The sequence below is a fragment of the Equus quagga genome, chromosome 18 (assembly GCF_021613505.1).
Source record: "Equus quagga isolate Etosha38 chromosome 18, UCLA_HA_Equagga_1.0, whole genome shotgun sequence".
In the NCBI taxonomy this organism is placed as follows: Eukaryota; Metazoa; Chordata; class Mammalia; order Perissodactyla; family Equidae; genus Equus; species Equus quagga.
The window spans coordinates 20,948,223-20,974,985 of NC_060284.1; the positions used below are offsets into that span (position 1 = coordinate 20,948,223).

Genomic DNA, 26,763 nt, shown 5'->3' on the forward strand with positions numbered 1-26,763 from the left:
TGGGTACAGTTGCACTGGGTGCGAGGCATGGCCCAAGCCTGTCAGTCGTGGGGCCAAGCCAGGCCACCAGCCTCAACGCTATTGCTAAAATTACTCAACTCCTTCCTCGCTAGCGGAGCTCCGAGGACTTCGCGCCGGTTCATGTTGCGTGACGTCACCACCACAGCAACCAATCACAAGCCTGCCCGGAAAGAGACTGTTAGGGAGCGGACACTGTATTGGTGGTGGTAGTTTGTCAATCTCAGCAGAGGCGTCGCCTCTTTTCTCTTAGCAACGGATGCGTCGTAGCAACAGCTTGCCTGCGAGCTGCCGTTTGTACTCTTAGGACTTGATTTTATGAGAGAGGAGAGTCAAACTTCCATCTCCAGCTCCTGAAGGAGCTTTTCTCCGGGGTCTACAGAGACTTTTTTTCCCTTCCGTTTAGCAGTATCAGGTAAGGGAACCTCTGAATGGGAAAGGAGGCTTGCAAGACAATTTTTTACTCACTCTTTCAGGGGTGTTTAGAACACTCGCTGTGCCAGCGATGTGCTAGATGCAGTGAAGACTACAAAAAAGTACATTTTCCCTGCTTTCAAAGAACTTCCAGGCGAAAATAGCAACGAGAGAGCAGTTAACGACAGTTTAAGAACTTTGAGGGCAAGTACTGTGTCCTATTCACAGGTTATATATCCCCAATGTCTGTGACATTGCTTGGCACATAGTAGGAGCTCAATAAATACTGAATGGATAGATAGATGGATGGATGGATGGATGGATGGATGGATGGATGAAAAGGAAACACCATGATCCTTGTGTAAGGGATCAAAGAAGAAAAGATTACTGTGGGCTGAAGTAGCTTAAGAGATGACTTCAGGACTGTTAAGAAAGGGCTGGAGTAGATAAAGAGTGAAGATGAATAAGGGAACATTAACTCTTTGAAAATAGGAACCTTGTCTTATTCCTCTAGTACCTTATTGCTGCTCAGTAATTTCTCTCTCCGTCATAGTGTATACTGAATGCAGAATGAACTCACCCTAGTCTTTCAGGCAGCTCTGAGTTTGAGGCCGTCTGCCTTTGCAGAGGCCTAGCATAATTAACTGTACTACAGTGTGGTTACAAAGTGTCAGGGAGAACAAGGTTATTTCAGCCTGAGTGAGAAAGTTGGGGAGGCTCCTGAGAGAAGGGCATATTAGAGTTCAGCCTTGAAGAGTGAGTAAGATTTAAGCAAACAGAGAAAATGTGTGCATGGTGTGGAGCAGGAGAGAATGGGAGGGAAGGGGATTCCCCAGGGAGAAGAAAGGAAGGGATGGGGACTGTTTGGAGAATGGATAGTAATCCCATGAGGCTGGAGTAGAACTGGAAGAGTGGATGTGGGGAGGCAGACAGTGAAGGGTGTTAAAGGCGATGCTTGCAAGTTTGCACTCTATCCCGTTTTGCAAAGTCTGGTCTGCAGACCACTAGTGCAAGACCACTTCATGGTGATTTAAAAAATGCAGAGTCCCAGGCTCACCCAGACCTGCAGAATCACAGTGGGTCCAGGAAATTTGCGTTTCAGATGAGCTCCATTTCTACACTGCTGGAGGAGGATGCTGCTGTGGACAATAAGGACCCACACTATGTTCCCCAGGATACAAGGAAATGACTTGTTAAGATCTGCGTTTTGGAAAGAGAGCTCTGAAGGCTTGCCCTGGGGGTGACTGTTCTGGTTGAAACAGAGGCAGTGAGGCAAGTTAAATGTCCATGATTTAGGGGCCGGCCGGGTGGCACAGCAGTTAAGTGTGCACATTCTGCTTCAGTGGCCCGGGGTTCACGGGTTTGGATCCTGGGTGCGGACATGGCACCGCTTGGCACGCCATGCTGTGGTAGGCGTCCCATGTATAAAGTAGAGGAAGATGGGCATGGATGTTAGCTCAGGGCCAGTCTTCCTCAGCAAAAAGAGGAGGATTGGCAGCAGATGTTAGCTCAGGGCTAATCTTCTGCAAAAAAAAAAAAAAAAAAAAAAGTCCATGATTTAGTCAGAGGGTGGGGGAAGGGGAATATGTGGATAGAACAAAAAATTACCCATTTTTACTAGCTGCTAATTGAAATGTATGCGTTTGGTAACAGATCACAGCAGTATTAGCAGGACTTGTAACTTTGTTACCCAAAGAAATTACAGCTCTTTTCATAATATATTATGGATGTAATAGGCATATTATTTATGCTCATCACTTCTTCAAAATTAAGGTAGTAATTAGAACCACTGCTAGATCTTGTTATTTAATGAAGCACATGAGTTATCATATTATAATTTCAAAAATAGTTTGATAGCTATTTCAATATAATCTATCTCCCTTGTAATCTCCTGTTTTCCCTTGATGCATGGGCTTCACCAGGCTGCTGAAGGGGTTCATGGCACAAGATAGTTAGGAACCCCTGGTGTAGGAGGACAGGTGGAAGGCCTGAACCAGAGGAGGCTGTGGGAGAGGAGGGCTGGGAATTTAGGAGGCATTTCAAAGGGAGAAGAGATGGGATGGCATCCACTTAAATAAGTAAATATCCAGTCTTGGAAAGAAGTGGAAGTAGGTTGGAAGGGGAAAAAGAAGAGTAGTAGACTAATCAGAAACACTGCAGGAACAGTTATCTCTGGAGAGTGGATGTTGTGTCCCTGTCAGAACATGGCTGAAGAACCCAGGAGAAGCTTGAAGTTTAATCGCGGTCTTGGTGGAGATTGCCCAAGAAGCAGCAGTTCTTGGAGACACATTTACCAGACTCCAAAGATGTTAGTCTTGGATCTTATTCTAGATCTCTATTTAAAAAAAAAAAGAGGGGCCAGCCCCATGGCTGAGTGGTTAAGTTCGTGCACTCCACTTCTGTGGCCCAGGGTTTCGCTGGTTCAGATCCTGGGCGTGGACATGGCACCATTCATCAGGCCACGCTGAGGCAGTGTCCCACATAGCACAACTAGAAGGACCCACAACTAAAAATATACAACTATGTACCAGGGGGCTTTGGGGAGAACAAGAAAAAAATAAAATCTTAAAAAAAAAGATAGGGGGCAAGCATGATGAGCTTACAGATGCTTTGGAAAGAGAAAAGAGGATGATGACTACCTAAACAAGGTCAGCTAATTGACGAAGCCTGGGGGAAGTCATACTTTCTAAGGAAGACCTAGGTGAGGAGAAAGTGTCAGTGCTACAGGTCTTCTCATAATGAAAGATCTTGTGGCTGGGAGTGATATTGAACCTGAAGTGAGTTCACTCACCCGTCACGCAGCAAGCCAATCTCTGACACCGGGTCTAGTGGAAGAAAATAGGAATTTTATTATTGCACAGCACTGAGCAAGGAGAGAGGACAGCTAACGCTGAAATCCCAAACTCCCTAAAAAGCTAAAAGGAAGGGTTTTTATTTGGGGTTTTAGGTAGGGGAGGGGGAGCATATGGCCTTGCTGCTCAGAGCTTTCCCACCAGGCTGTCTTTGGCCTTGAGACTACTTGCAGAGAGGAGGGAGCCCGTGACCTTGCTGGTCAGTGGCTTTCCCACCTGCCTGTATCTCTTTGCAGGGAGGAGATAATGAATCCAGGTGCTTGTCCCTGTCTATGTCTGTCTCCATGGAGGATAATGGATTCTGGAGCCAGGAAGCCAGGGAGTAAGCAGGGAATGAGTGCTTTGGTTTTAATCCCATATATGCTGGGTTTAATGTAGGGAAACTGATATCAAGGTCGGTATCAGGAGTAAGCCACACATGCATGCGGGTAACAAAGGGGAACATGGAAACAGGTGTATGTGTTACAGCAGCATAAAGTGAAGAGAGGAAGCTAATACTTGTTTAAATAGTGGAATTTATGTCAATTATAATGGTGTCACTGATCCCTTCATCTGCAGTAGTTATCTTCCTGAGTAATCGAAGCATCATCAAAAGACAGAGTCACAGTCACGTCTTGAGAATTAGTTTGGAGCCAGGTCATGGACAGCTCTGCATGCAGTGTTCCTCATCATCAGTGAAGTGCATCACAGGTTCTCCTAGTTGGGTCCTTCTAGTTGTGGCATGTGGGACGCCACCTCAACGAGGCCCAATGAGTGGTGCCATGTCCGCACCCAGGATCCAAACCGGTGAAACCCTGGGCTGCAGAAGGCAGAGCATGTGAACTTAATCACTCAGCCACGGGGCCGGCCCCCTTTGGTACACTGGTAGCAAAAAAGTGTTCTGGAATAGGTGAATTAATTTAAAAGAAAATAAGTGGTTTTAATATCAAAAATATTTAAATGGAATGCTTAAATATTTATAGGTATTATCTTTCACAAATTCTATTTTGAAATTCAATCAGTTATAGTAGCTTTGAAAACCAATAGTAAACAAGCCACTGGGGTAGGCATAACCTTTATTTTAGGAATAAATAAAGTATCTCTTCTGTTACTCTTGATAACAATAATGAATTCACGTAAGCTGGGAACAGGAAAAATGTGGTAAGCATTTCAGAGCAGTCTTAGTAAAATGAAATCTGCGTTGAAAAATTTTCATGACCTTTTGGTAGTCAATTTAATGGGAAAAAATTTTGGCAAATATAAAACAGCGCATTCATTTGCCTGAAACATGCAATTAATTTTATGAAAAAAATTTTAGTAAGACCTGCTGTATTTAACAGCAACATCTTTTATTTGAGATTTATTTTTAAAAAGAAAATCTGCATAAAAAATAAACCTTGAATAAATAAGTATGTTCATTGAAATTGTGCAGACCACATTATTCATTTGATTTAGATATCTCCAATTAAAAGTGATTTATTTTCCAGACCCAATACTGGTAAGGTTTTTATTATTTGTGAATACTAAAATAAACTATAAAATTTTGCCTGAAATGCAAACACGATAGAAGGTAGCTACTCCCAAAGTAATCATTTTCTTTTCAGTTTAGATTATATTCACCAGGCTGACCTCAGCTAATGAATTTTTCCATCTATGATGCCTAGCAACTCAGCAGTGTGCTTTGTAATTAAAAAGATTAGGACCTGTAGAAGCCTGTAGAACAAAATGGTCTTCCTTTTTCCTTGGTCACTAGTCAACATTTTAGACACAGAAGTTAATTAACGTTGGTGAAAGTAGTAAACGAGCTGTCCTGCTAAGGCAGCACACACTTAATGTTTGTTCTGATTTTGTTCCCTAATGTACTGCTGGAAAATTGACTGTGTTTCCCCCTGAAAATTGGAAATTGAGCCATATTACCCACAGATCATTTAACAGCAGCATTTGACAAGAAGTGGGCACAGTGATTGACTTTCTGTGGATGATTGTGTTAAACTGATACCTGCATATCCCAAGCTTAATACTAAGGCAGTGCCTCTTAGTCCCTGGAAACTGGATATTTTACCATACACGGCAAAGAGGAAGTAAGGTTGCAGATGGAATTAAAGTTGCTAATCGGCTGACCTTAAAGGAGGGAGGTTATCTTATGTTATCTAGATGGGCCCAGTGTAGTCACAAGGGTCCTCAGAAGTGCAAGAGGGGAGAAAAAGAGAAGATGAGAGTGTGCTCTGTGAGAAGGATTTACCCCACTGCTGCTGGCTTTGAAGACGGAAGAAGACGGCCCACAAGCCAAGAAATACCGGTGGCTCTAGAAGCAGGAGAAGGCAAGGAAACAGATTCTCTCCGAGAGCCTCGAGAAACGGTGGAACACAGCCCTGCTGACACCTTGATTTTAGCGCAGGGAGACCCATGTCAGACTTCTGAACTACCGAACTGTAAGATAATCAATTTGTGTTGTTTTAAGACACTAAGTTTGCAGTAATTTGTTACAACAGCAATAGAAAAGGAATACAGCATGCACACAGGTTATTCCACAGACCATTAGGCAAAAGCCTTTTCTTCAGACTGGAAATTCATAAGCTAAGAATGGCAGAAGGGAAGGGGGGACCAAGGAGTCATTAATTCAACACCTTTTTTTAGAGTGTCCACTGTGCCAGTTGTGAGTTTACACTCTACCCTACAGTCTAACTTCACTCGCCCTGAACTGAATTCCTGATCTTCCCTTTCAAATTCGCTCTTCCCATGGGATCCCCATCTCATTTTATTTTTTTAATTTTTTTTTAAAGATTTTATTTTTTTCCTTTTTCTCCCCCAGCCCCCCGGTACATAGTTGTATATTCTTTGTTGTGGGTCCTTCTAGTTGTGGCATGTGGGACGCCACCTCAGCGTGGTTTGATGAGCAGTGCCACGTCCGCGCCCAGGATTCGAACCAACGAAACACTGGGCCGCCTGCAGCGGAGCGCGCGAACTTAACCACTTGGCCACGGGGCCAGCCCCCCCATCTCATTTTAAATAGCAGTCCCATGCTTTCAATTCCTCAAGCAAAGGTTGTTGAAGTCATCTTTGATCTCTTTCTTTCTCTCAGACCCTACATCCAAGTCTGCGGCAATCCTATTGCCTCTGCTTGCAAAACACACCCAGAATCCAATCACCTTTTCCATGCCACTCTCACCTCCCTGATCTAAGATGCCTTCATCTCTCTCTTGGACTACTGAACATCTCTTAGTTGGATTCCCTGCTTCAGCCCTTTCTTCTCTGCAGTCTTCACCACACAGCAGCCACAGAGATCCTTAAAATGCAAGGTCAAGGAAAGTAACTCTTCAGCTCAAAACCATCCAACAGCTCCCCACCTCATTCAGAGGAAAAGCCAAAGTCCCAATACATGACCTAGACCCCTTGTGGTAGTTTATAGGATTGTCCCCAACTGTTTTATTCCCAACTATTACCTCCCTTCCCTGTAAGATAATCATACCTTCCCACCCATTGCTATGCAAGCATACCTTCCACCCCCATTAACAGGCTGTGTGACTTGCGTGGGCCAGTGGAATATGAGCAGAAAGGACAGTGTGTCAATGCCAAAGAGAAGATTTAGGAGGCATTATGTGGTTCTGGTAGCTCTCTCACTTTTTCATCTGCCATGAAAGTGGCATTTGTCAAATAGGGGCTACTCCTTCAGCCTGAGTCCCAGAATAAGGCTTGAAGCAGCTACTCAGCCACTGCCACAATAAAGAACATAAGAAGAAATAACTGTTTGTTGTTGTATGTTAATGAGATTTGGGAGATATTTGTTACTGCAGCAAAGCTGACTAATATACATCCCCCTGACCTCTCTGACCAACTTCATCTCCAACTCTTCCCTCGTTCCCTCTCCTCCAGCCACCATGACCTTCTTGCCATTTTCTGAAAGGTGCCAAGCATATTCCTGCCCTAGAACATTTACAGTTACAATTTCCTCTGTCTGGAAATGCATCTTTCCTCCCCAGATACATAACTGCATTTCTGGCTCCCTCCCTTCTCTTAGGTCTTTGCTCCAGAATCACTTAAATGAGGTCTTCTTCCCTGATTGTCCAGTATAAAATTGCAACATCCCCACTCCTACAATCCCTCTGCCCTTCCTACTTGATTTTTCTCCTTAATAGTTATCACCATCTAAAATACTAATTATTTTTCTCCTTTATTTGTTTGCTGTCTGTCTCCCCCCTAGAATGGAAGCTCTGTCAGGCAAGGAGTTTGCCTATTTTGTTCACTGCTGTATTCCTAACCCCTAGGACTGCATCTGGTGTGTTAAAATTGCTCAGTAAATATTTGTGGAACAAATAGTGGTAGTAACAGTGGGGGGGGGGAGGGGAGGGAAGGCCATGAGGCCAGGTGGTGTCCAGAGCGTTTTTGAGTATTCAAAGTCAAATGCAGCAGGAATAGAATATGGAGAAGGGTACACTGATACAAAAAATTTTTCTGAAAGAAGGACTAAGTCCAAGATCTGAAATTGGAGAAGTGGGATGGAAGATACTTGACACGCTGAAAAGTTGGGTCAGAGACATTCATCACAGAATATGTAAAAAGCAGAAATTCCTAAATTGTCAGAATCAGAAAACACTGATTAAATCATAAAATCATACCTTTCTAGATAAAGACAATGATTTTAAATAGTTTCGTTTGTAATGAAACACAGTGATATCATTGAAACTAAGCAATAGTCTTGTACAAAGGTTAAAAGTGTGGATGGACGTGGGAGCCAGACAGCCGGGGCTCACAGCCTGACGCCACCTCAAGGTTTATACAGCCCCTCAGGCAAGTTACCGGACTGCTCATGGCCTCTGTTTTTGCATCGTAAAATGGGGATAAAGATAATAATATTAAGAAAATGACTACCTAAAAGGGTGGTTAAAATTAAATTAAAAATACAAGTAAAGTACTTAGAACTGTGCCTGGCTCATAGTTAGCTCAACAAATGTGAGCTATCGTTGTTGTCACTGGAAAAAATATACATGAAAAATTTGAAGGAAAAAATGTCTATACGCAAACACACAGACACATACCCACACTTTGGTCAGGATAATAATCAAGGGACTAGGCATGAAAGAAAATTCGTGATATTTTGACTGCGGGCTATGAAATAATCGTCAGTCTGTGTTGGTTTATTAAAATGAGGCAAACCAGTCTGAGATAACTGAGTTGATGATGATGCAAGTCTGTCATTAAATTTCACAATCACCTCGTGAGGTAGGTTTTGTTATCATCCCCATTAAGCAGATGAATAAACTGAGACTTAGAAGATAAGTAATTTGCCCAGGGTCACTCAGTGGGGGAAAAGGGTGGAGGCTGTTTTTATTGTTTTTGAGGAAGATTAGCCCTGAGCTAACATCTGCTGCCAATCCTCCTCTTTTTGCTAAGGAAGACTGGCCCTGAGTTAACATCACTGCCCATCTTCCTCTACTTTATACGTGGGATGCCTACCACAGCATGGCTTGCCAAGCAGTGCCATGACCACGCCTGGGATCCGAACTGGCGAACCCTCGGCAGCCAAAGCAGAGCACGCGAATTTCACCACTGCGCCACCTGACAGGCCCTGGAGCCTGTTTTTAAACCCTGCTGGTTAGACTCCTGAAATCATACTCCTAGCCATTTAACAAGATGAGACTGAGGTGAGCATTGAGGAGATGACAAGGATTGGGTGTCATGGCAACGACCTTGGCCAGTGTTATATCCTGTCAAAACTGATGAGCAATTCCATAGAAGACTCTCAGAGGCATTCTCAGACGGCACAAATAAGAACACAGTGGTTACATGTACACATGCTAGGACAAAGTACTATTTAAATTATATTAATTTAAAAATAACGTACATATATGCACGTGATGGGCCCATGGACTTTAAGCCCGTCTTTGTAGCTGGGGCACCTGCCAAGGAACCGGGCACAGGGCAGCACAGAGCAACTCCCTGGGATAGGAACTGCAGCCAGAGGCAGGGGAACTGTCCTCTGTCATGCCTCTGTGGCAGGGCCTGTGACTGAAACCTGGAAGTGTTGGCAGGTCACCTCCTTGTGCTTCAGCTGAATGACTCCATTGGAATAGCAAGATCTTATCAGTAAGACTGGTGTTGCAATAAACTTTTGGTCACAGAACACCCATTCTTTGAAGAAACACGTCGATTTAGCTGAAGGCAAAACTTAGAAAACATATTCTTTTTTCTTTTTTGAGGAAGGCTAGACCTGAGCTAACATCTCCTGCCAATCCTCCTCTTTTTTTGCTGAGGAAGACTGGCCCTGAGCTAACATCCATGCCCATCTTCCTCTACTTTATATGTGGGATGCCTACCACAGCATAGGCCCATACCCGGAATCTGAACCCTGAACCGGTGAACCCCAGCCTGCCAAAGCAGAATGTGTGAACTTAACCACTGCACCACCACGCTGGCCCCAGAAAACATATTCTTATGTTTACTAAATGCTAATGATTACCATTTGAAACTGAATGCTTACCAACTTGAAACCAGAATGTGCTAATGATACTATTTCTATGCAGCCTAAGTCAGAGCCATGGCTTCAAAATTGCAAAAACGAAAGAGCTCCAGTGGCCAAAAAACGTCAAAACGTGGCAAAAATAGACCAACGTTAACTGGTAGGATTATTTTTTCATTAATGGGGTTTTTCTGGATTTAGTATATGTATATATATTAGCGCAAAAATGATTGTGGTTTTATGTATGAAACGCACGTAAATATTTTTGCTGTCATAAAGTCAAACACACGTGGAATTCAAAATATGGGGATTTATTCTTACTTTTTATTCATTGCATTACAATAACAATTAAATGCCATAGCAAATATATCACTAAGAGAGAATTCTGTGAGAAAGACAATTATTCAGATTGTGTCTATTTAATTATTCATAAAATAGTTTGTCTTCATCATATATTCGCATTTATGTTTTGAGGCTTGGTAAAAGATTGTAATTAACTAAGATGTATATTTGATTCAAAAATGTAAATTTGATATCATTTTATTATATTCTAGTTGGTGAAGAGGAGGAACCTACAAATATGGAGAGCTTGGGTAAGTGGAAACACAACATAAAATTTATGTCCCCAGTTTTGTAATATTTTAATATGCAGTAAGCAAGCAAGCATATTATAAATTGAGTGATTGATCGCAATGTACGTGGGCTAAAATTATGTCACGTCATTTAGAATATAAAATGAAAAATTTTAAAGAAAGAATAAAAAGTGGAAGAGAGAATTTCAAGCTGAGAAATAGACTTGGACCAAGCAGTCCCTTAAAAATACAACATTGTGTGATTATTGAGAGACCTTTTGTAACTATAAACTGCAGTAAGTCAGCAAGTTCTTCTTACTTTTATTAGAATAGTACTTTTCAAATTCCCGCTCATGGGCAATATTTGTCTGTACCTCATGAAGATTCCTACTATTTCAAGGGAAGAGCCTGATTTTTAAGCAAATAAACTAGAACTTAGTCAACCAAACTAATGTTGTTCCTACTTTTAGAGGCTAATCTATTCCAATAGATCTTTTTGTTTTTGTCAGTGTTGTTGAAACTTTCCTCTTAGGGTTGACTTAGATGATGCCCTTCGTGTTTATCAACACAGGAAAAACAGTGAGAGTGGGTCAGAGGAAGATCTAACAGCCTTGTAGGCCACTGTAAAGATTCTCGCTTTTAATCATGTATAATGGGGAGCTATTGGCAATTGGCAATATTGGCAGAGGAGCGACACGATCTGACTTAAGTTTTTAAAGCTACTCTTGAGAACTGCAGGGCCAAGGGCAGAAACAGAAACCATTTAGGAAGCTATTGCAGCAACCCAGGAAAAAGACGATGTTGGCTGGGCCAGAGGGGCAGAGAGGGTGGATGTGTGGAGGTGAGGAGATGGTAGGAGGATGTCAGCTAACAGTAAGTGCACTGGAGCAGGTAGGCTGCCCAATGTAGTAGTCCCCTTCATCCATGGGGGATACAGTCCCAAACCCCCAGTGGCTGCCTGAAACCACAGATAGTACCAAACCCTATATGTACTGTGTTTTTTCCTACACATACATACCTATGAAAAAGTTTAATGTATAAATTTGGCACATAGAGATCAACAACAATAACTTCTCTGTGGCATACCTGAATCACTACTCTGGAGCTTTGAGACCATTATTAAGTAAAATAAGGGTTACCAATCGTCTGATAGCCAAGACGACTGCTAAGTGACTAATGGGCTGGCTACATACACAGCGTGGATACACTGGACAGAGGGATGATTCGCATCCCGGGCTGGATGGAGCAGGACAGCAAGAGATTTCATCACACTATTCAGAAGTGCATGCAATTTAAAACTTATGAATTGTTTATTTCTGGAATTTTCCACTTAATATTTTCGAACTGTAACTGAAATCTCGGGAAGTGAAACCATGGATAAGGGAGAAATACTGTAAATATTTATTGAATTAAGGAATGTACCACTCAGAAGCTGGGGAGTCATCTTTGACTCCTTTCTCCCATTCAACGCCTTCCCACTCACATCTAAACCATCCCAACTCCTGTCAATTCCACCTCTAAGATATACCTCAAAGCCATCCACTTCACGTTACCGCCACATTATCTCTAAGGTCTGCAATCTTAGTCCAAACCTCCACATCCCTCACTTAGCCCCTAATTGGTATCACTGCTTCCACTCAGCCTCCTTCAGTTCATTCTGCACACCACAGCCTGGCCCTGACTCTTTCCTGCTTAAAGTCTCCCTTGGCTTTACTTTGTCATTGTAGTGATCCTGGCTCTGCTTTCCTCTCTGACCTTGTCTCTCCATCCTCTCCTCTCATCTACAGCCTACCAGCCTTGCTTAGCATAGAACACACCAAATTTATTCCTGCCTCAGGGCCTTTGCTTTTGCTGCTCCCAATGCTTGGCTAGATCTTCTCCCCGGTCCTTACCGACTATCTCCTCCTCATCATTCAGATCCAGATTCCAATCCCATCTCTACAAGAGGCTCTCCTTGAAGGCCGCCCTTTCATCTAGTACCCTGTTTTATTGCCTTTGTAGAACTTGTCATAATTCTGAAGTTAAAGTCCAGTTGATTCTACACACTTATCCTATACAGTTGCTTTGAACACCTAATTAGCTAATACCGAGCCATTGCTCCTAGAGAAATACACGGTTAGGTTCCTGCGAGTCTTTGGTCACATTTTCAATAACCAATCGACATGCAACCTTGTTGTATGTGTGTTTCTGTTTAACGACATTTTATTTAACATATATCATTGACTCATTAACATTGAACTCGCAGCCAACAGCCCCGTAACTCACGCCCACACAATGGCTGTCTAATACGTGAATTTTCTCCGTAAGGCACGTCACAGCCTTCGTGTGCTGAGGAACCCTGGACAGTACTTCAGCACTACATTTGGGGGTCATTTTAAATAGCAAAATCACTAATAAAAAACAAAAAAAAGTGAAAAATGTGGCACTGAATAGAGAGTGGAAAGGACACTTGTGTACAGTGTGAGAGCCGATGCAAGATGGCAGAGCAGCACCTCACTTGACCTCAGCTGGCAATGTGCACAGTGGGCAACTCAAACTTTTTGCCACTCTAAGCATATCCACTAATGACCATGAAAGTGCCATAACTATTGACTCTGAGATTACAAGTAAATTTTACAAGTGAATTTGCAAATGCAAAGTCTGTGAATAATGAGAATTGACTGTATTTATTTGTTTATTCATTTATAATCTATTTACACACATACCCATGCTGGCTTGTCTCTGCTCTCTCTCTTGCACACATGCATGCAAGCTCTGGAGAGCAGAAACTCTCTTGTTCACCACTGTACCCCAATGCCTAGAACAAATCTTGACATATAATAAGCATTCAATAAATATTGATTGATTGATTGATCGAATAAAAGAGTGAGTGAATTTCTTTCCCTGTTCTTCCTGTCTAAACAGACCATCACCACTACTACCTTCCTTAGCTCTCAGTTCTCTCTCTCACCCTGTCTTCCCCTAAATAGCTCCTGCCACAACTTGTACTTAAGTATTTTTGAGTGTATTTATTTGCTTGCTGTCTGTCTCCCCCTCTGGTTTGTATGCCCTGACACTAGGACCGTGCTTTTTACGTAGTAAGTGCTCAATAAATATTTCTTGACTAAATGAATTGACTGGTAAAAAATAAAAAATCCATGAGCCTGAGAATGGGGCATAGTTTCAGCTGAAAGTAAATAGACTGAAAAATAGACATGAGGATGTTTGTTTAAGGAGAAAAAAACCCGCCTCAGTACTTTGCAGCGAAACTTGAGGATACTTTTGATTGAGCGTCCCCTTGTGCTCGAATCTCTCTCCTGTACCCCCAAACTCCCCTTGGGACGATATCAGGAACCCCCTGCCTTGCTCTCTGTGGAGTCCCAACACTGTCAGCTGTCACTCAGGGCTGATGGAAGTCATGCCCCAGGGGACTAGGATTCCTTCTCCCACCAAAGAATCAAAGGATCAACAGACTAAGTAAAAAGAACTCTCCCCTAAGGGCGCAAGGGGCAATGGCTAGAGGTTTCTAGAGAATAAATATAATTTTTACACGTAGCTAACATTTATGGAGTGACAGCTTTGTGCCAGGCACACTCCTCTCATCCCTATAGCTCTATGAAGCAGGCATTATTAAAGCCATTACAGGGGCTGCCTGGTGGCACAGCGGTTACGTGCGCACGTCCTGCTTCTCGGTGGCCTGGGGTTCGCCAGTTCCGATCCTGGGTGCAGACATGACACCGCTTAGCAAAAACCATGCTGTGGTAGGCGTCCCATGTATAAAGTAGAGGAAGATGGGCATGGATGTTAGCTCAGGGCCAGTCTTCCTCAGCAAAAAAAGGAGGATTGGCAGTAGTTAGCTCAGGGCTAATTTTTCTCAAAAAAAAAAAAAAAAAAAAAGGCCATTACAAGATGGAGGTGCTGTAATTCCCAAAAGTTAAATAACTTACCCAAATTATAATTATAAATCATACTTTAATCCCAATTAGAGTCTCAGTGGTGTATTAATTGCTGATTGCTGCTGTAACAAATGACCACAAGCTGAGTGGTAGAATGCTTTCTGGTCTCTGTGAATGCCAGAAGCAAGACCACTTCCTTTTCGGCTTGAGCTCAGCATGAGTCGCACAGTTCCAGCTGGTGGTTTTCAAAGGCGAATCGGCAGCACTTTTATTATGCATGTGACACTTTGCGAATTACCATCTGCAGTGTGTTCTCACAGGATTAAATGTATGCGAATCACGTCAACAGTTGCTTATTGAGTATCTCCTACACGCCAGTGTTGGGGTTAGTATTTTGAGGGAGATAAAAACAGGCAGTTTGTCCCTAATTTATGAACAATGTGTATTCCAAATGTTTGTTTATCATGCCAGCTGATTGCAATTTGGAATATATTACCACATATATCAGTGTTATGCACACAGTCATTAAAACCCTCAAAATTACCTGAGTAATTGTACCAGAGAGCCACTAGGGTGGGGGGGGGGCAGAGTAAATGTTTCTCTAGGAAGATAATCTCAAAATTCCAACTTGAGCGGCCACACCCACTCTCCCCTGGCTGGCGCATCTGTTGAGCAGTGGGTGGAGGATGTCAGGACATCCAGGAATAAAGGGTCTGGAGAAGACGGGAGTGGCTCTGGGACCCTGGGAGCAAGGATTTAGGGCAGGAAGTTCTGGGGGTAAATGCAAAGCTGAGGCTGGGGTGGTAGAAGCTGATGGTGACCAGAAGAGAAAGAAAATGAGAAGAAGGCTCATGAGAGGGACGGTCACAGTTGAATGACACTTTGTTCTCTTCCACCTGCTGTCCCAAGGCTTGCAGCTGCTGAGGACTGGCCTGGGGTAGGAGAGAGAAAGGCACACGAAGAATAGGAATGAAAGTCTCTTGAACCTTGCCTCCCTCCTCGTCTGAGGACAATCCTGGAACTGGGGAACTAGAGGAGGGAGAAGGACTCCCTAACCCACTGATGTCGAACCTGAAATGAGTCTGCTCACTCATTGCACAGCAAGCCAATCTCTGACACTGGGTGTAGTGGAAGAAAGTAGGACGTTATTATTGCACAGCACTGAGCAAGGAGAGAGGGCAGCTAACACTGAAATCCCAAACTCCCTGAAAAGCTAAAAGGAAGGGTTTTTATTTGGGGTTTTAGGTAGGGGAGGGGGAGCATATGGCCTTGCTGCTCAGAGCTTTCCCACCAGCCTGACTTTGGCCTTGAGATGACTTTCAGAGAGGAGGGAACCAGTGACCTTGCTGGTCAGCAGCTTTCCCACCCGCCTATATCTCTTTGCAGGGAGGAGATAATGAATCCAGGTGCTTGTCCTTGGCCGTGTCTGTCTCCATGGAGGATAAGTATATTCTGGAGCCAGAAAACCAGGGAGCAAGCAGGGAATGAGTGCTTTGGTTTTAACCCCATATATGCTGGGTTTAATGTAGGGAAACTGATATCAGGATCGGTATCACCAGCTTCCTTCCTACTTCCAAGGGGTTACTAATACAGCCTAATTGGGAAGTCAGTAGCTTTAAAATGTGAAGAATTGAGTAACAATTTTGACTGTAAAAGGAGCCTGAGGGAGCAGAGGTACCTATATAGGGTCAAGGGAAGATTTCTTTAAAATGAGAGATTGTGGAGCAAATCAGCATGCTGAAAGAAAACAGCACAGAGGTAGGAAAAGTTGAACAGAGAGGAATACTTGATGGGGCCTCAATGGCTGAGAAGGGTGGAGAAGGGGCAGGCAGGTCTTCAAAGTGGAGGGAAGGACAGTAAGGCTGTGTCTGTGCTGATCAGCTGGTGGGCAGGGCTGCAGGATGCCACAGGATTGTGTGCTCCACAGACACAGAATTTTCTTTGTGAAAGGAGGCAAGGTCACCTGGTAAGAGAGAGCAGCAGGTGAGGACCTGAGAGAGCGGATGCTTTAGGAAAGCAATACAGGTTCAACAGGGCCTAAAATGCTGATCATACCTTTGGACTAATAATTCCACTTTTAAAAATCTATCCTAAGAAAATAGTTTGAAATATGATAAAAACTTAAAAACTAGATATTTGTTTGTAGAGTTATTTACAGTCATTGGAAACAAATGAGAAAAAAAATGTAATGCTTACCAACAACAAAATGGTTAAAAATTATCCTATAGAATTATATTAACTTAAAATGATGTGTTAGGGGGCTGGCCCCTTGGCCTAGTGCTTACATTCGGCATGCTCCACTTTTGTGGCCTGGGTTTGGTTCCCAGGCATGGACCTACCACTCAGCAGCGGCCATGCTGTGGTGGCGACGCACATACAAAATAAAGGAAGATTGGCCCAGATGTTACCTCAGGGAAAATCTTCCTTAGCAAAAAACTAAACTAAACTGAAATGATGTGTTAGAAAGATTACATAATGTCACAGTAAAATACTTAGAACATAATGGTTATGACATTAGAACATAACATAATGGTAAGTATGAAAGGCAGGATTTAGAATTTCATATAAGATACCTATCAGAGTGGCTGGAAGGAAATAGAGCAGACTATTAATAGAGGTTCTCTTTTGGGAGGTAGTATTATGGGTAATTGTTATTTTCTTCTTTTTATCTTTTTTGACATTTTTTATCATGGAAATGCTTACTTTAAAAATAAGAATAGTGATTTTGAAGTCTTTTAAAATTTTAACCAAGAAAATTATTTAAAGCAAACAGTTGCATATTTCCTATTGTTAATATTTTAAATGGTTACATTTAATGACCAAATTCCACTTTGCCTTTCCCAGGTCATCCAGAAATTTATCCTGTGGTGTTAACTACCAAGACCCAGGAAATATTTAACTGCCGAATAGATGAAGATATCACAGATGAACAACCTTATAAACTTATCAAAAAAGCAGATATTTTGGCAGACTTTCAAAACAGAGCTGCAGTATCTGATTTCTACCCAGTCAAAAAAGTCATCCAGGTAAGCACAACATACCTCTTTATTTTTTGGTCCTACCTCAAAATGTTCCTAGTACATAAAAGCAAAAGTTGGAGAGGTTGTGAGTTCAAATCTGGCATTTCACATTACTTTGAGCAAATGCTGGCTTACCCACCCCTCCTTTGGAATCCCACTTGATGACTTTCTGTGACAAACTCCTCTCAGTGACTCATTGTCTCATTCCACACCCAGAAAAGCTCATCCTTGCCCAATTTTAACTAGAATAGGAACCTACCCTTATTTTCCCATACTGCTTAATTGTTTAATTCATAATTTTGGTCCTGATTTGTCTACAAACATGCTACCAAGCACAACACCAAATAAGATGAACACTTCTTTTTTCCTGTTAGAAATAAAATTACAAGGTAAATTTTCCTGGACCCATTGTGTTTTAAGAGCTTTTTTAAGTTAATAAAATAATTTTGGAATTTGAAGTTATTAGCCACAGATAAGCACTATGGTTATCTCTTATGATTGATTGATTAGAGAAATATCAATTTTGTGTCCATGTCTGGATAAACTGAATGACCATTGAACAGTAACCCTTCTCTTTTGATTATGTTCTTGTAGGAATATCCTGGAGATGAAATTCTGCTTGTTTATGACAAAGACTTCAAATATGGACTTAACTTTTATCTTGTTGGAACTGAAGAAGGCAAGGAAAACTATTTAAATGTAAGCACACCTTAAGCCCTTGCAATTTGTTGATTGTCAGAAGGAAGAAGTACCTCTAGGGTTGCCCATTACATGGTTGTGATTATTCTTATTGAGCTCTGTTTCTCTGGGGCATAGATCAGGGCCAAGAACCTAGAGTAGGTGAGAGTAAATGGGGGATGAACTAAATCAAACATCTCAGAGTAGCAGATAGTCTGCTCTCTGTATGTGGGGGTTCCACACCCATGGATTCAATCAACCATGGTTGGAAAGGTCTAGGATGGCTGCACTGCACTGAAAATGTACAGACTTTTTTTTCTTGTCCTTATTCCCTAAACAATACAGTATAACAACTACTTAATAGTGTTTACATTGTATTAGGTATTATAAGAAATGTAGAGATGATTTAAAGTATGTAGGAGCAAGTGCATAGGTTATATGCAAATACTGTGCCATTTTTTATAAGGGACTTGAACATCCCCAGATTTTGGGATTGCAGGAGGACTGCACTCTACTTATTTGCATTTCACTTAACTAATGAGGGTGGAAACAGGGAATCTGGAGTACCACAGCTTCCCACTCGTTGGCCCATATTCCTGGTTCTTCTCTTGCCATCTCCATGACTTTGGGTAAGTTACTGAACCTCTCATCTGCAAAATGGTGGCACAAATAGTGTCCATTTACAGGGCTGTTGTGAAGATTAAATGGGCTAATACAGGTAAAGCCCTTTGTATGGTGCCTGGCACAAAGCTAGATGCTCCATAAATGTTTGCTATCATTATTTAAAAGCAAAATGTTTAAAGCATGACTTGGTCAGTGGTCAACTGAGGGAGAGGCGTGTCAATGATAAGCTGAAAATAAAAGAATGGTAGTTTCCAAGGAAAGGAAATCACTTCACCTCTGGGGTATTTTATTCATTCATTCTTTTTTGTTTTTGCAGAGGAGAATTCACCCTGAGCTAAAATCTGTAGCCAAGCTTCCCCTTCCCCTTTTTTCTCCTCCCCAAAGCCCCAGTATATAACTGTGTATAGTTGAAAGTTCTTCTGGTTCTTCTATGTGAGCCATCACCACAGCATGGCTACTGACTGTGGTGTGGTTCCATGCCTGGGAACCAAACCTGGGCTGCTGAAGCAGAGTGCACCAAACATTAACCACTAGGTCATCAGGGCTGGCTCTGGGGTGTTGTATTCAAAGTGGTCATGAAAGGTGACAGATTTCTGAGACTTGCCTTCCAATCTGGAGGCCACATGGGGAGGTTTGGTCAAATTGAGGGAGATAGAGGAGTTTGCATGGTTGTCCAATAAGCAAGAAAAATAAAGGAAAGCCATAGAATTTTCAAATATCTAACACTTCATAAATTAAAAAAATCTTTCAAGAGTGATGTCAGCATCATGGCCAAGTGAGCTTTTCCTTTAGTCTCTCCCCACTAAGATACAATGACAAGGGCATTCATAAACCAACAGATGACATTCACACAACACAATAGATGTCTGAGATGTCCACACAGCCATATGTCTGAAGGTGGGGGTACTGGGCCCCCCCAGGAGGCAGTGGAAGGAAGTAAGCAGATCTCCTCTCCCTCCCAAGTGACAGAGATCTAGTGCACAAGACCTCTTGTGGCAGCCAGCATGTGATTCTGAAAGGAGAAGGGGGAAAAGGCAACCCTCTGTGGGAATGCTTGCGCTCTCAGAGTTGCTGCCTAGCCTGCAGGAATGCTCCACACTGAGGCAGCTAAACAATTGAGAGGATGTCCACACCAAGCTGAGCAGCCCAGGTGGGCAGACAGTGAGTGCAGACTGAGAGCACGCAGGATTGAGCACATGAAAGAAAGCACCCTTCCCCACCCCAACCTGGTGCACTAGCTCTGCTGGTTGCCCAGAGCAGAGGATCCCCACCAGAGTGCCTGCTCTTATGTATGTAAAGCAGCAGTGGCCACTGGGAAAATGCAGATGGGTCCTGTCAGCACAGCTTCCAAGAGACAGGCACATCTGTCAGAGGTCACAGTGGGCTCATAAAACACAGCTCCTGCCCCTACTCCCAGTGGTGGCAGGTGGAATCTGCAACCAGATACTACCACCATGCAATGGCAAAAGTCCACCCCATCAAATAGCATGAAGAAGTTTATTAACACTCCAGATCAGAAGGGAAATGACAAGTACCCAGAAATCAATCCTGAAGTCACAGAAATTTACAATCTAAATGACAGAGAATTCAAAATAGTTATCATAAAGAAACCCAATGAGTTACAAGAAACCTCAGAAAGACAGTTCAATGATCTCAGGAATAAAATTAATGAACAGAGTGAATTCTTCACAAAAGAGATGAAACTATAAAAAAAAGCCAGTCAGAAATGTTGGAGATGAAAAACACAATAAATGAGATAAAGAAAAATCTGGAATCCTTAAAAAACAGAGTTGATACTATGGAGGACAGAATTAGTAATTTAGAGGACAGAAATATAGAAATGCTACAGATGGAGGAGGAGAGAGAACTAAGACTAAAAAAAAAATGAAGAAATTGTCTGAGAAATATCCAACTCAATTAGGAAATGCAATATAAGGATTATAGCTCTTCTAGAGGGAGAAGTGAGGGAGAAAGGAACAGAAAGCTTGTTCAAAGAAATAATAGCTGAGAACTTCCCAAATCTGGGGAAGGAGCTTGAATTTCATGTAAATTAAGCTAATAGAACTCCTAATTACATCAATGTAAAAAGACCTTCTCCAAGGCATATAGTAGTAAAGCCAGCAAAAGTCAATGACAAAGAAAAAATATTAAGGGCAGCAGGCAGGAAAAAATAACTTACAAATCAATCTCTATCAGGCTTTCAGTGGATTTCCCAGCAGAAACCTTACAGGCTAGGAAAGAGTGGAATGATATATGCAAAATTCTGAAAGACAAAAACTTTCAGCCAAGAATACTCTATCCAGGGAAACTATCCTTTAAATATGATGGAGAAAAATAACTTTCCCAGATAAACAAAAGCTGAGGGAGCTCATCACCACAAGAAACCCGCTCCCTCCAACAGAAATGATCAACAAGGCCCTCATGCCTGAATAAAAAGAAGGGTTTACAAAGTCTTGAGCAAGGAGATAAATAGACAGATAAAATCAGAAAATTGCAGCTCTCTATCAGAACAGGTTAGCAAATACTTAATTATAACATTAAAGATAAAGGGAAGGACAGCATCAGAAATAACTATAATCACTTCATTTTAATCACAAACTCACAACACAAAACAGAATAAGTTGTCACAACAATAACTTAGGGAAGAGGAAAGGGATGGAATCTGCTTAGACTAAGGAAATAAGAAACTATCAGAAAATACATTTATGAGATCTTTTATACAACCCTCATGAGATTTGTGAGAACTTTTATACAAACCTAATAAAGAAAAAGTCAGAGACACAAACGATGAAGGTAAAACTGAGAAAACCATCATAGAGAATCACCAAATTGAATTGACAATCAGAAATACACAGGACGAGAAACAAGGGAAATACAGAACAACCAGAAAACAAGTGATAAACAGCAGTATTAAGCCCTCATATATCAATAATCAGTCTAAATGTAAATGGGCTGAATTCTCCCATCAAAATACACAGGGTGTTGGGGCTGGCCCCGTGGCCAAGTGGTTAAGTGAGCACACTCCACTGCAGCAGCCCAGGGTTTTGCCAGTTCAGATCCTGGGCGCGGACATGGCACTGCTTGTCAGGCCACAGTGAGGCAGCATCCCACATACCACAACTAGAAAGACCTGCAACTAAGATATACAACTGTGTACCAGGGGAATTGGGGGAGATAAAGCAGAAAAGAAAAAAAGATTGGTAACAGTTGTTAGCTCAGGTACCAATCTTTAAAAAAAAAGATACAGAGTGGCTAGATGGATTAAAAAAACAAGACCCAACAATATGCTGCCTCCAGGAAATACATCTCAGCTCTACAGACAAACACACACACTCAGAGTGAAGGGAAGGAAGACAATATTACAAGCTAAGGACAAACAAAATAAAGCTGGTGTTGCCATACTTATACCAGACAAAGTAGACTGCAATATAAAAAAAGGCAATGAGAGACAAAGAGGGGTAGTATATAATGATAAAAGGGACACTCCACCAAGAAGGCATAACATTTATAAATATGTACACATCTAACACACGAGCACCAAAGTACATAAGGCAACTATTAACAGACCTAAATGGGGAAATTAACAACAACACAATAATAGTAGTAAACAACACAACACCCTACTTACATCAATGGATAGGCCATCCAGACAGAAAGTCAACAAGGAAATAGTGGAATTAAATGAAAAACTAGACTAGATGGACTTAATAAATATATATAGAACACTCCATCCGAAATCAGCAGAGTACACATTCTTCTCAAGTGCACATGGAACATTCTCAAAGATAGACTCTATGTTGGGAAAGAAGGCAAGCCTCAATAAATTTAAGAAGATTGAAATCATATCAAGCATCTTTTCCAAACATAGTGCTATGAAACTAGAAATAAACTACAAGAAAAAAAGCTGGGGAAGTGACAAATATATGGGACTCAGCACCATGCTACTGAACAACCAATAGATCAATGAAGAAATTAAAGAAGAAATCAAAAAATATATGGAGACAAATGAAAATGAAAATACACCATACCAACTCATATGGGATGCAGCAAAAGTGGTCCTAAGAGGGAAATTCATAGCAATACAGGCCCACTTACTTATCTTAGTTTTTTTCTCACCTGACCTCGTAGGAGACCAGACGACTGCAGCTAACCCCCTCAGCACTCCCCAACACATGAAGCCAGAGTGGTATTTCTTATTTGCCTACACCTTCTTATGATCTATCCCTAACAAAGTGGAGATGCAGCAAAAGTGATCCTAAGAGGGAAATTCATAGTAATACAGCCCACCTTAACAAAGAGGAAAAAATCTCAAAAAAAGTAATCTTAAACTATACCCAACAGAACTAGAAAAAGAAGAACAAACAAAGCCCAAAGTCAGCAGAAAGAGGGAAATAATAAAAATTAGAACAGAAATAAATGAAATAGAAACAAAAAACCCAAAAAGGATCAATGAAATTAAGACCTGGTTCTTTGAGAAGATAATCAAAATTGACAAACCCTTAGCCAGACTCACTAAGAAAAAAAGAGAAGGCTCAAATAAATAAATTAGAAATGAAAGAGGAGAAATTACAATGGATACCACAGAGATACAAGGATTATAAGAGAATACTATGAAAAATTATATGCCAACAAATTGGGCAATTTAGAAGAAATGATAAATTCTTAGAATCATACAACTTTCCAAAACTGAATCAAGAAGAAATAGAGAATCTGCATAGACCAATTATAAGTAAAGAGATTGAAATAGTAATCAAAAAACTCCCAAAAAATAAAAGTCCAGGACCAGACAGCTTCTGTGGTGAATTCTACCAAACATTCAAAGAAGACTTAATACCTATCCTTCTCAAACTCTTCCAAAAAATTGAAGAGGAGGGGTAGCTTCCTAACTCACTCTACAAAGCCAACATTACCCTGATACCAAAACCAGGCAACAACAACACACAAAAAAATTACAGGCCAATATCACTGATGAACATTGATGCAAAAATCCTCAACAAAATACTAGCAAATCGAATACAACAGTACATTAAAAAGATCATGCACCATGATCAAGTGGGATTTATTCCAGGGATGCAGAGATGGTTCAACATCTGCAAATCAATCAATGTGATACACCACATTAAAAAAATGAAAAATAAAAATCACATGATCATCTGGATGCAGAGAAAGCATATGACAAGATCACAGCATCCATTTATGATAAAAACTCTGAATAAAATGATTATAGAAGGAAAGTACCTCAATGTAATAAAAGCCATATATGACAAACCCACAGCTAATATCATTCTCTATGAAGAAAAACTGAAAGCTATCTTTCTAATAACAGGAACCAGACAAGGATGCCCACTTTCACCACTCTTATTTAACATAGTATTGGAAATCAGGCAAGAAAAAGAAATAAAAGGGATCCAAATCAGAAAGGAAGAAGTGAAACTGTCACGATTTGCAGATGACATGATTTTATATATATAAAACCCTAAAGAATCCACCAAAAAACTTTTAGGAATAATAAATGAATATGGTAAATTTGAAGGATACAAAATCAACATACAAAAATCAGTTGTGTTTCTATACACTAACAACAAAGTAGCAGAAAGAAAAATTAAGACTACAATCCCATTTACAATTGCAACAAAAAGAATAAAATACCTAGGAATAAATTTAACCAAAGAGGTGAAAGACCTATACACTGCAAACTATAAAACATTGTTGAAAGAAATTGAAGACAACACAAAGAAATGGAAAGATATGCCGTGCTCTTGGATTGGAAGAATTAACGTAGTTAAAATGTCCGTGCTTCCTAAAGCAATCTACAGATTCAGTGCAATCCCTATCAAAGTTCCAACAACATTTTTCACAGAAATAGAACAAAGAATTCTAAAATTTATATGGAACAACAAAAGACCCCAAATACCCAAAAGAATCCTGAGAAAAAAGCAGAAAGCTGGAGGTATCACACTCTGATTTCAAAATATACTACAAAGCTATACTAATCAAAAGAGCGTAGTACTGGCACAAAAAAAGACACACATCAATGGAACAGAATCAAGAGCCCATAAATAAACCCACACATCCACGGACAGCTAATTTTTGACAATGGAGCCAAGAACATACAATGGAGACAGGAAAGTCTCTTCAGCATATGGTGTTGGGAAAACTGGACAGCCACATGCAAAGAATGAAAGTAGACTATTATCTTACACCATACACAAAAATTAACTCAAAATGGATTAAAGATGTGAGTGTAAGACCTGAAACCATTAAACCTCTAGAAGAAAACATAGGCAGTACACTCTTCGACACCAGTCTTAGCAGCATATTTTCAAGTATGATGTCTGACTGGGCAAGGGAAACAACAGAAAAAATAAACAAATGGGACTACATCAAACTAAAAAGCCTCTGCACAGCAAAGGAAACCATCAACAAGACGAAAAGACAACCTAAAAATTGGGAGAAGATATTTGCAAATCATACATCTGATAAGAGGTTAATATACAAAATATGCAAAGGATTCATATATCTCAACAGCAAAAAAACTAACAACCCAATTAAAAAATGGGCAAAAGATCTGAACAGACAATTCTTTAAAGAAGATATACAGATGGCCAACAGGCACATGAAAAGATGTTCAGTATCATTAACTATCAGGGAAATGCAAATCAAAACTACAATGAGCTATCACCTCACTCCCATCATGGTTATAATTAACAAGACAGGAAATAAGTGTTGGAGAGGATATGGAGAAAAGGGAACTCTCATACACTGCTAGTGAGAGTGCAAACTGGTGCAGCCACTATGGAAAACAGTCTGGAGATCCCTCAAAAACTTAAGAATAGAAATACCATAGGATCCAGCTATTCCACTGCTGGGTATTTATCCAAAGAACATGAAAACATGAATGTGTAAAGATATTTGCACCCCTATGTGCATTGCAGCATTATTCACAATAGCCAAGACTTGGAAGCAACCTAAATGTCCATCAAGGGATGAATGGATACAGAAAATATGGTGTATATACACAATGGAATATCACTCAGCCATAAAAAGGATGAAATCTTGCCATTTGTGACAACATAGATGCACCTTGAGGATATTATAGTAATTAAAATAAGTCAGAGAGAGAAAGTGAAATACTGTATGATCTCACTCATAAGTAGAAGATAAAATCAACAACAAACAAACACATAGAGACAGAGATTGGATTGGTGGTTAGCAGAGGGGCAGGGGGAGGGCAGAGGGTGAAAGGGGTGACTAGGCACATGTGTATGGTAATGGATTGTACTTGGTCTTTGGGTGGTGAACATGATGTAATCTACACAGAAATGGGAATATAATGATGTACACCCAAAATTTTTTTTAAAAAAGCAGTAAGGACAATCAATCACAAACAGCCAACTAAGCTTTGAGCTATAACCAATCAAATAATTTACTTTCTTTGCCTCTGCCCTTTCTCTATACGTGTAAGTCTTTCCCCTGGCTCTTGTCAGTGGAGTGCTCCTAACAATTCTAGTTTGACCCTTCTCAATTCCAATGGATTTTTGCTCTAATAAACTCTTAAAATTAAAAATAAAATAAAATAAAAAAAGAACAAAGCTGGAGGCATCACAATCTCAGACTTCAATGTATACAACAAAGTGATAGTAATCAAAATAGTATGGTACTGGAACAAAAACAGACACACTGATCAATGAACAGAATTGAAAGCCCAGAAATAGAATCACACATCTATGGACGACTAATCTTCGACAAAGGAGCCAAGGACATACAATGGAGAAAGGAAAGTCTCTTCAGTAAACGGTGTTGGGAAAACTGGACAGCCACATGCAAAGAATGAAAGTAGACCATTATCTTTCACTGTACACTAAAATTAACTCAAACTGGGTTAAAGACTTGAAGGTAAGACCTGAAACCATAAAATTTGTAGAAGAAAATATAGGCAGTACACTCATTGACATCAGTCTTAGAAGGATCTTTTTTAATACAATGTCTACTCAGGCAAGGTGAACAAAAGAAAAAATAAACAAATGAGACTTCGTCAGACTAAAGAGCTTCTGCAAGGCAAAGGAAACTAGGGTAGAAATGAAAAGACAACCCACCAACTGGGAGAAAATGCTTGAAAATGATATATATGACAAGGGGTTACTCTCCAAAATGTATAAAGAACTCATAAAACTCAACAACAACAAGAAAAACAACACAATTAGAAAATGGGCAGAGGATATGAACAGACATTTTCCCAAAGAAGATATACAGGTGGCCAAGAGGCACATGAAA

General features: G+C 40.9%; 1 protein-coding gene across 4 annotated transcripts in view; it reads left to right on the forward strand.

The window, feature by feature from the left end:
- Positions 1 to 299: 299 nt before the first annotated feature.
- Positions 300 to 26,763, forward strand: part of DNAI3 (dynein axonemal intermediate chain 3) — a 94,423-nt gene continuing 67,959 nt past the window's right edge. For 3 of the 4 annotated variants that reach the window (XM_046645720.1, XM_046645722.1, XM_046645723.1), the window contains exons 1-5: positions 300 to 433; positions 9,785 to 9,880; positions 10,275 to 10,313; positions 17,012 to 17,193; positions 17,782 to 17,886. In XM_046645720.1, the coding sequence (XP_046501676.1) occupies positions 9,799 to 9,880; positions 10,275 to 10,313; positions 17,012 to 17,193; positions 17,782 to 17,886 (408 nt within the window). In that variant the 5' untranslated portion in view covers positions 300 to 433; positions 9,785 to 9,798. Of the gene's footprint in view, positions 434 to 5,638; positions 5,696 to 9,784; positions 9,881 to 10,274; positions 10,314 to 17,011; positions 17,194 to 17,781; positions 17,887 to 26,763 lie in introns of those variants that run through there. The other variant, XM_046645721.1, reaches the window with a different exon arrangement.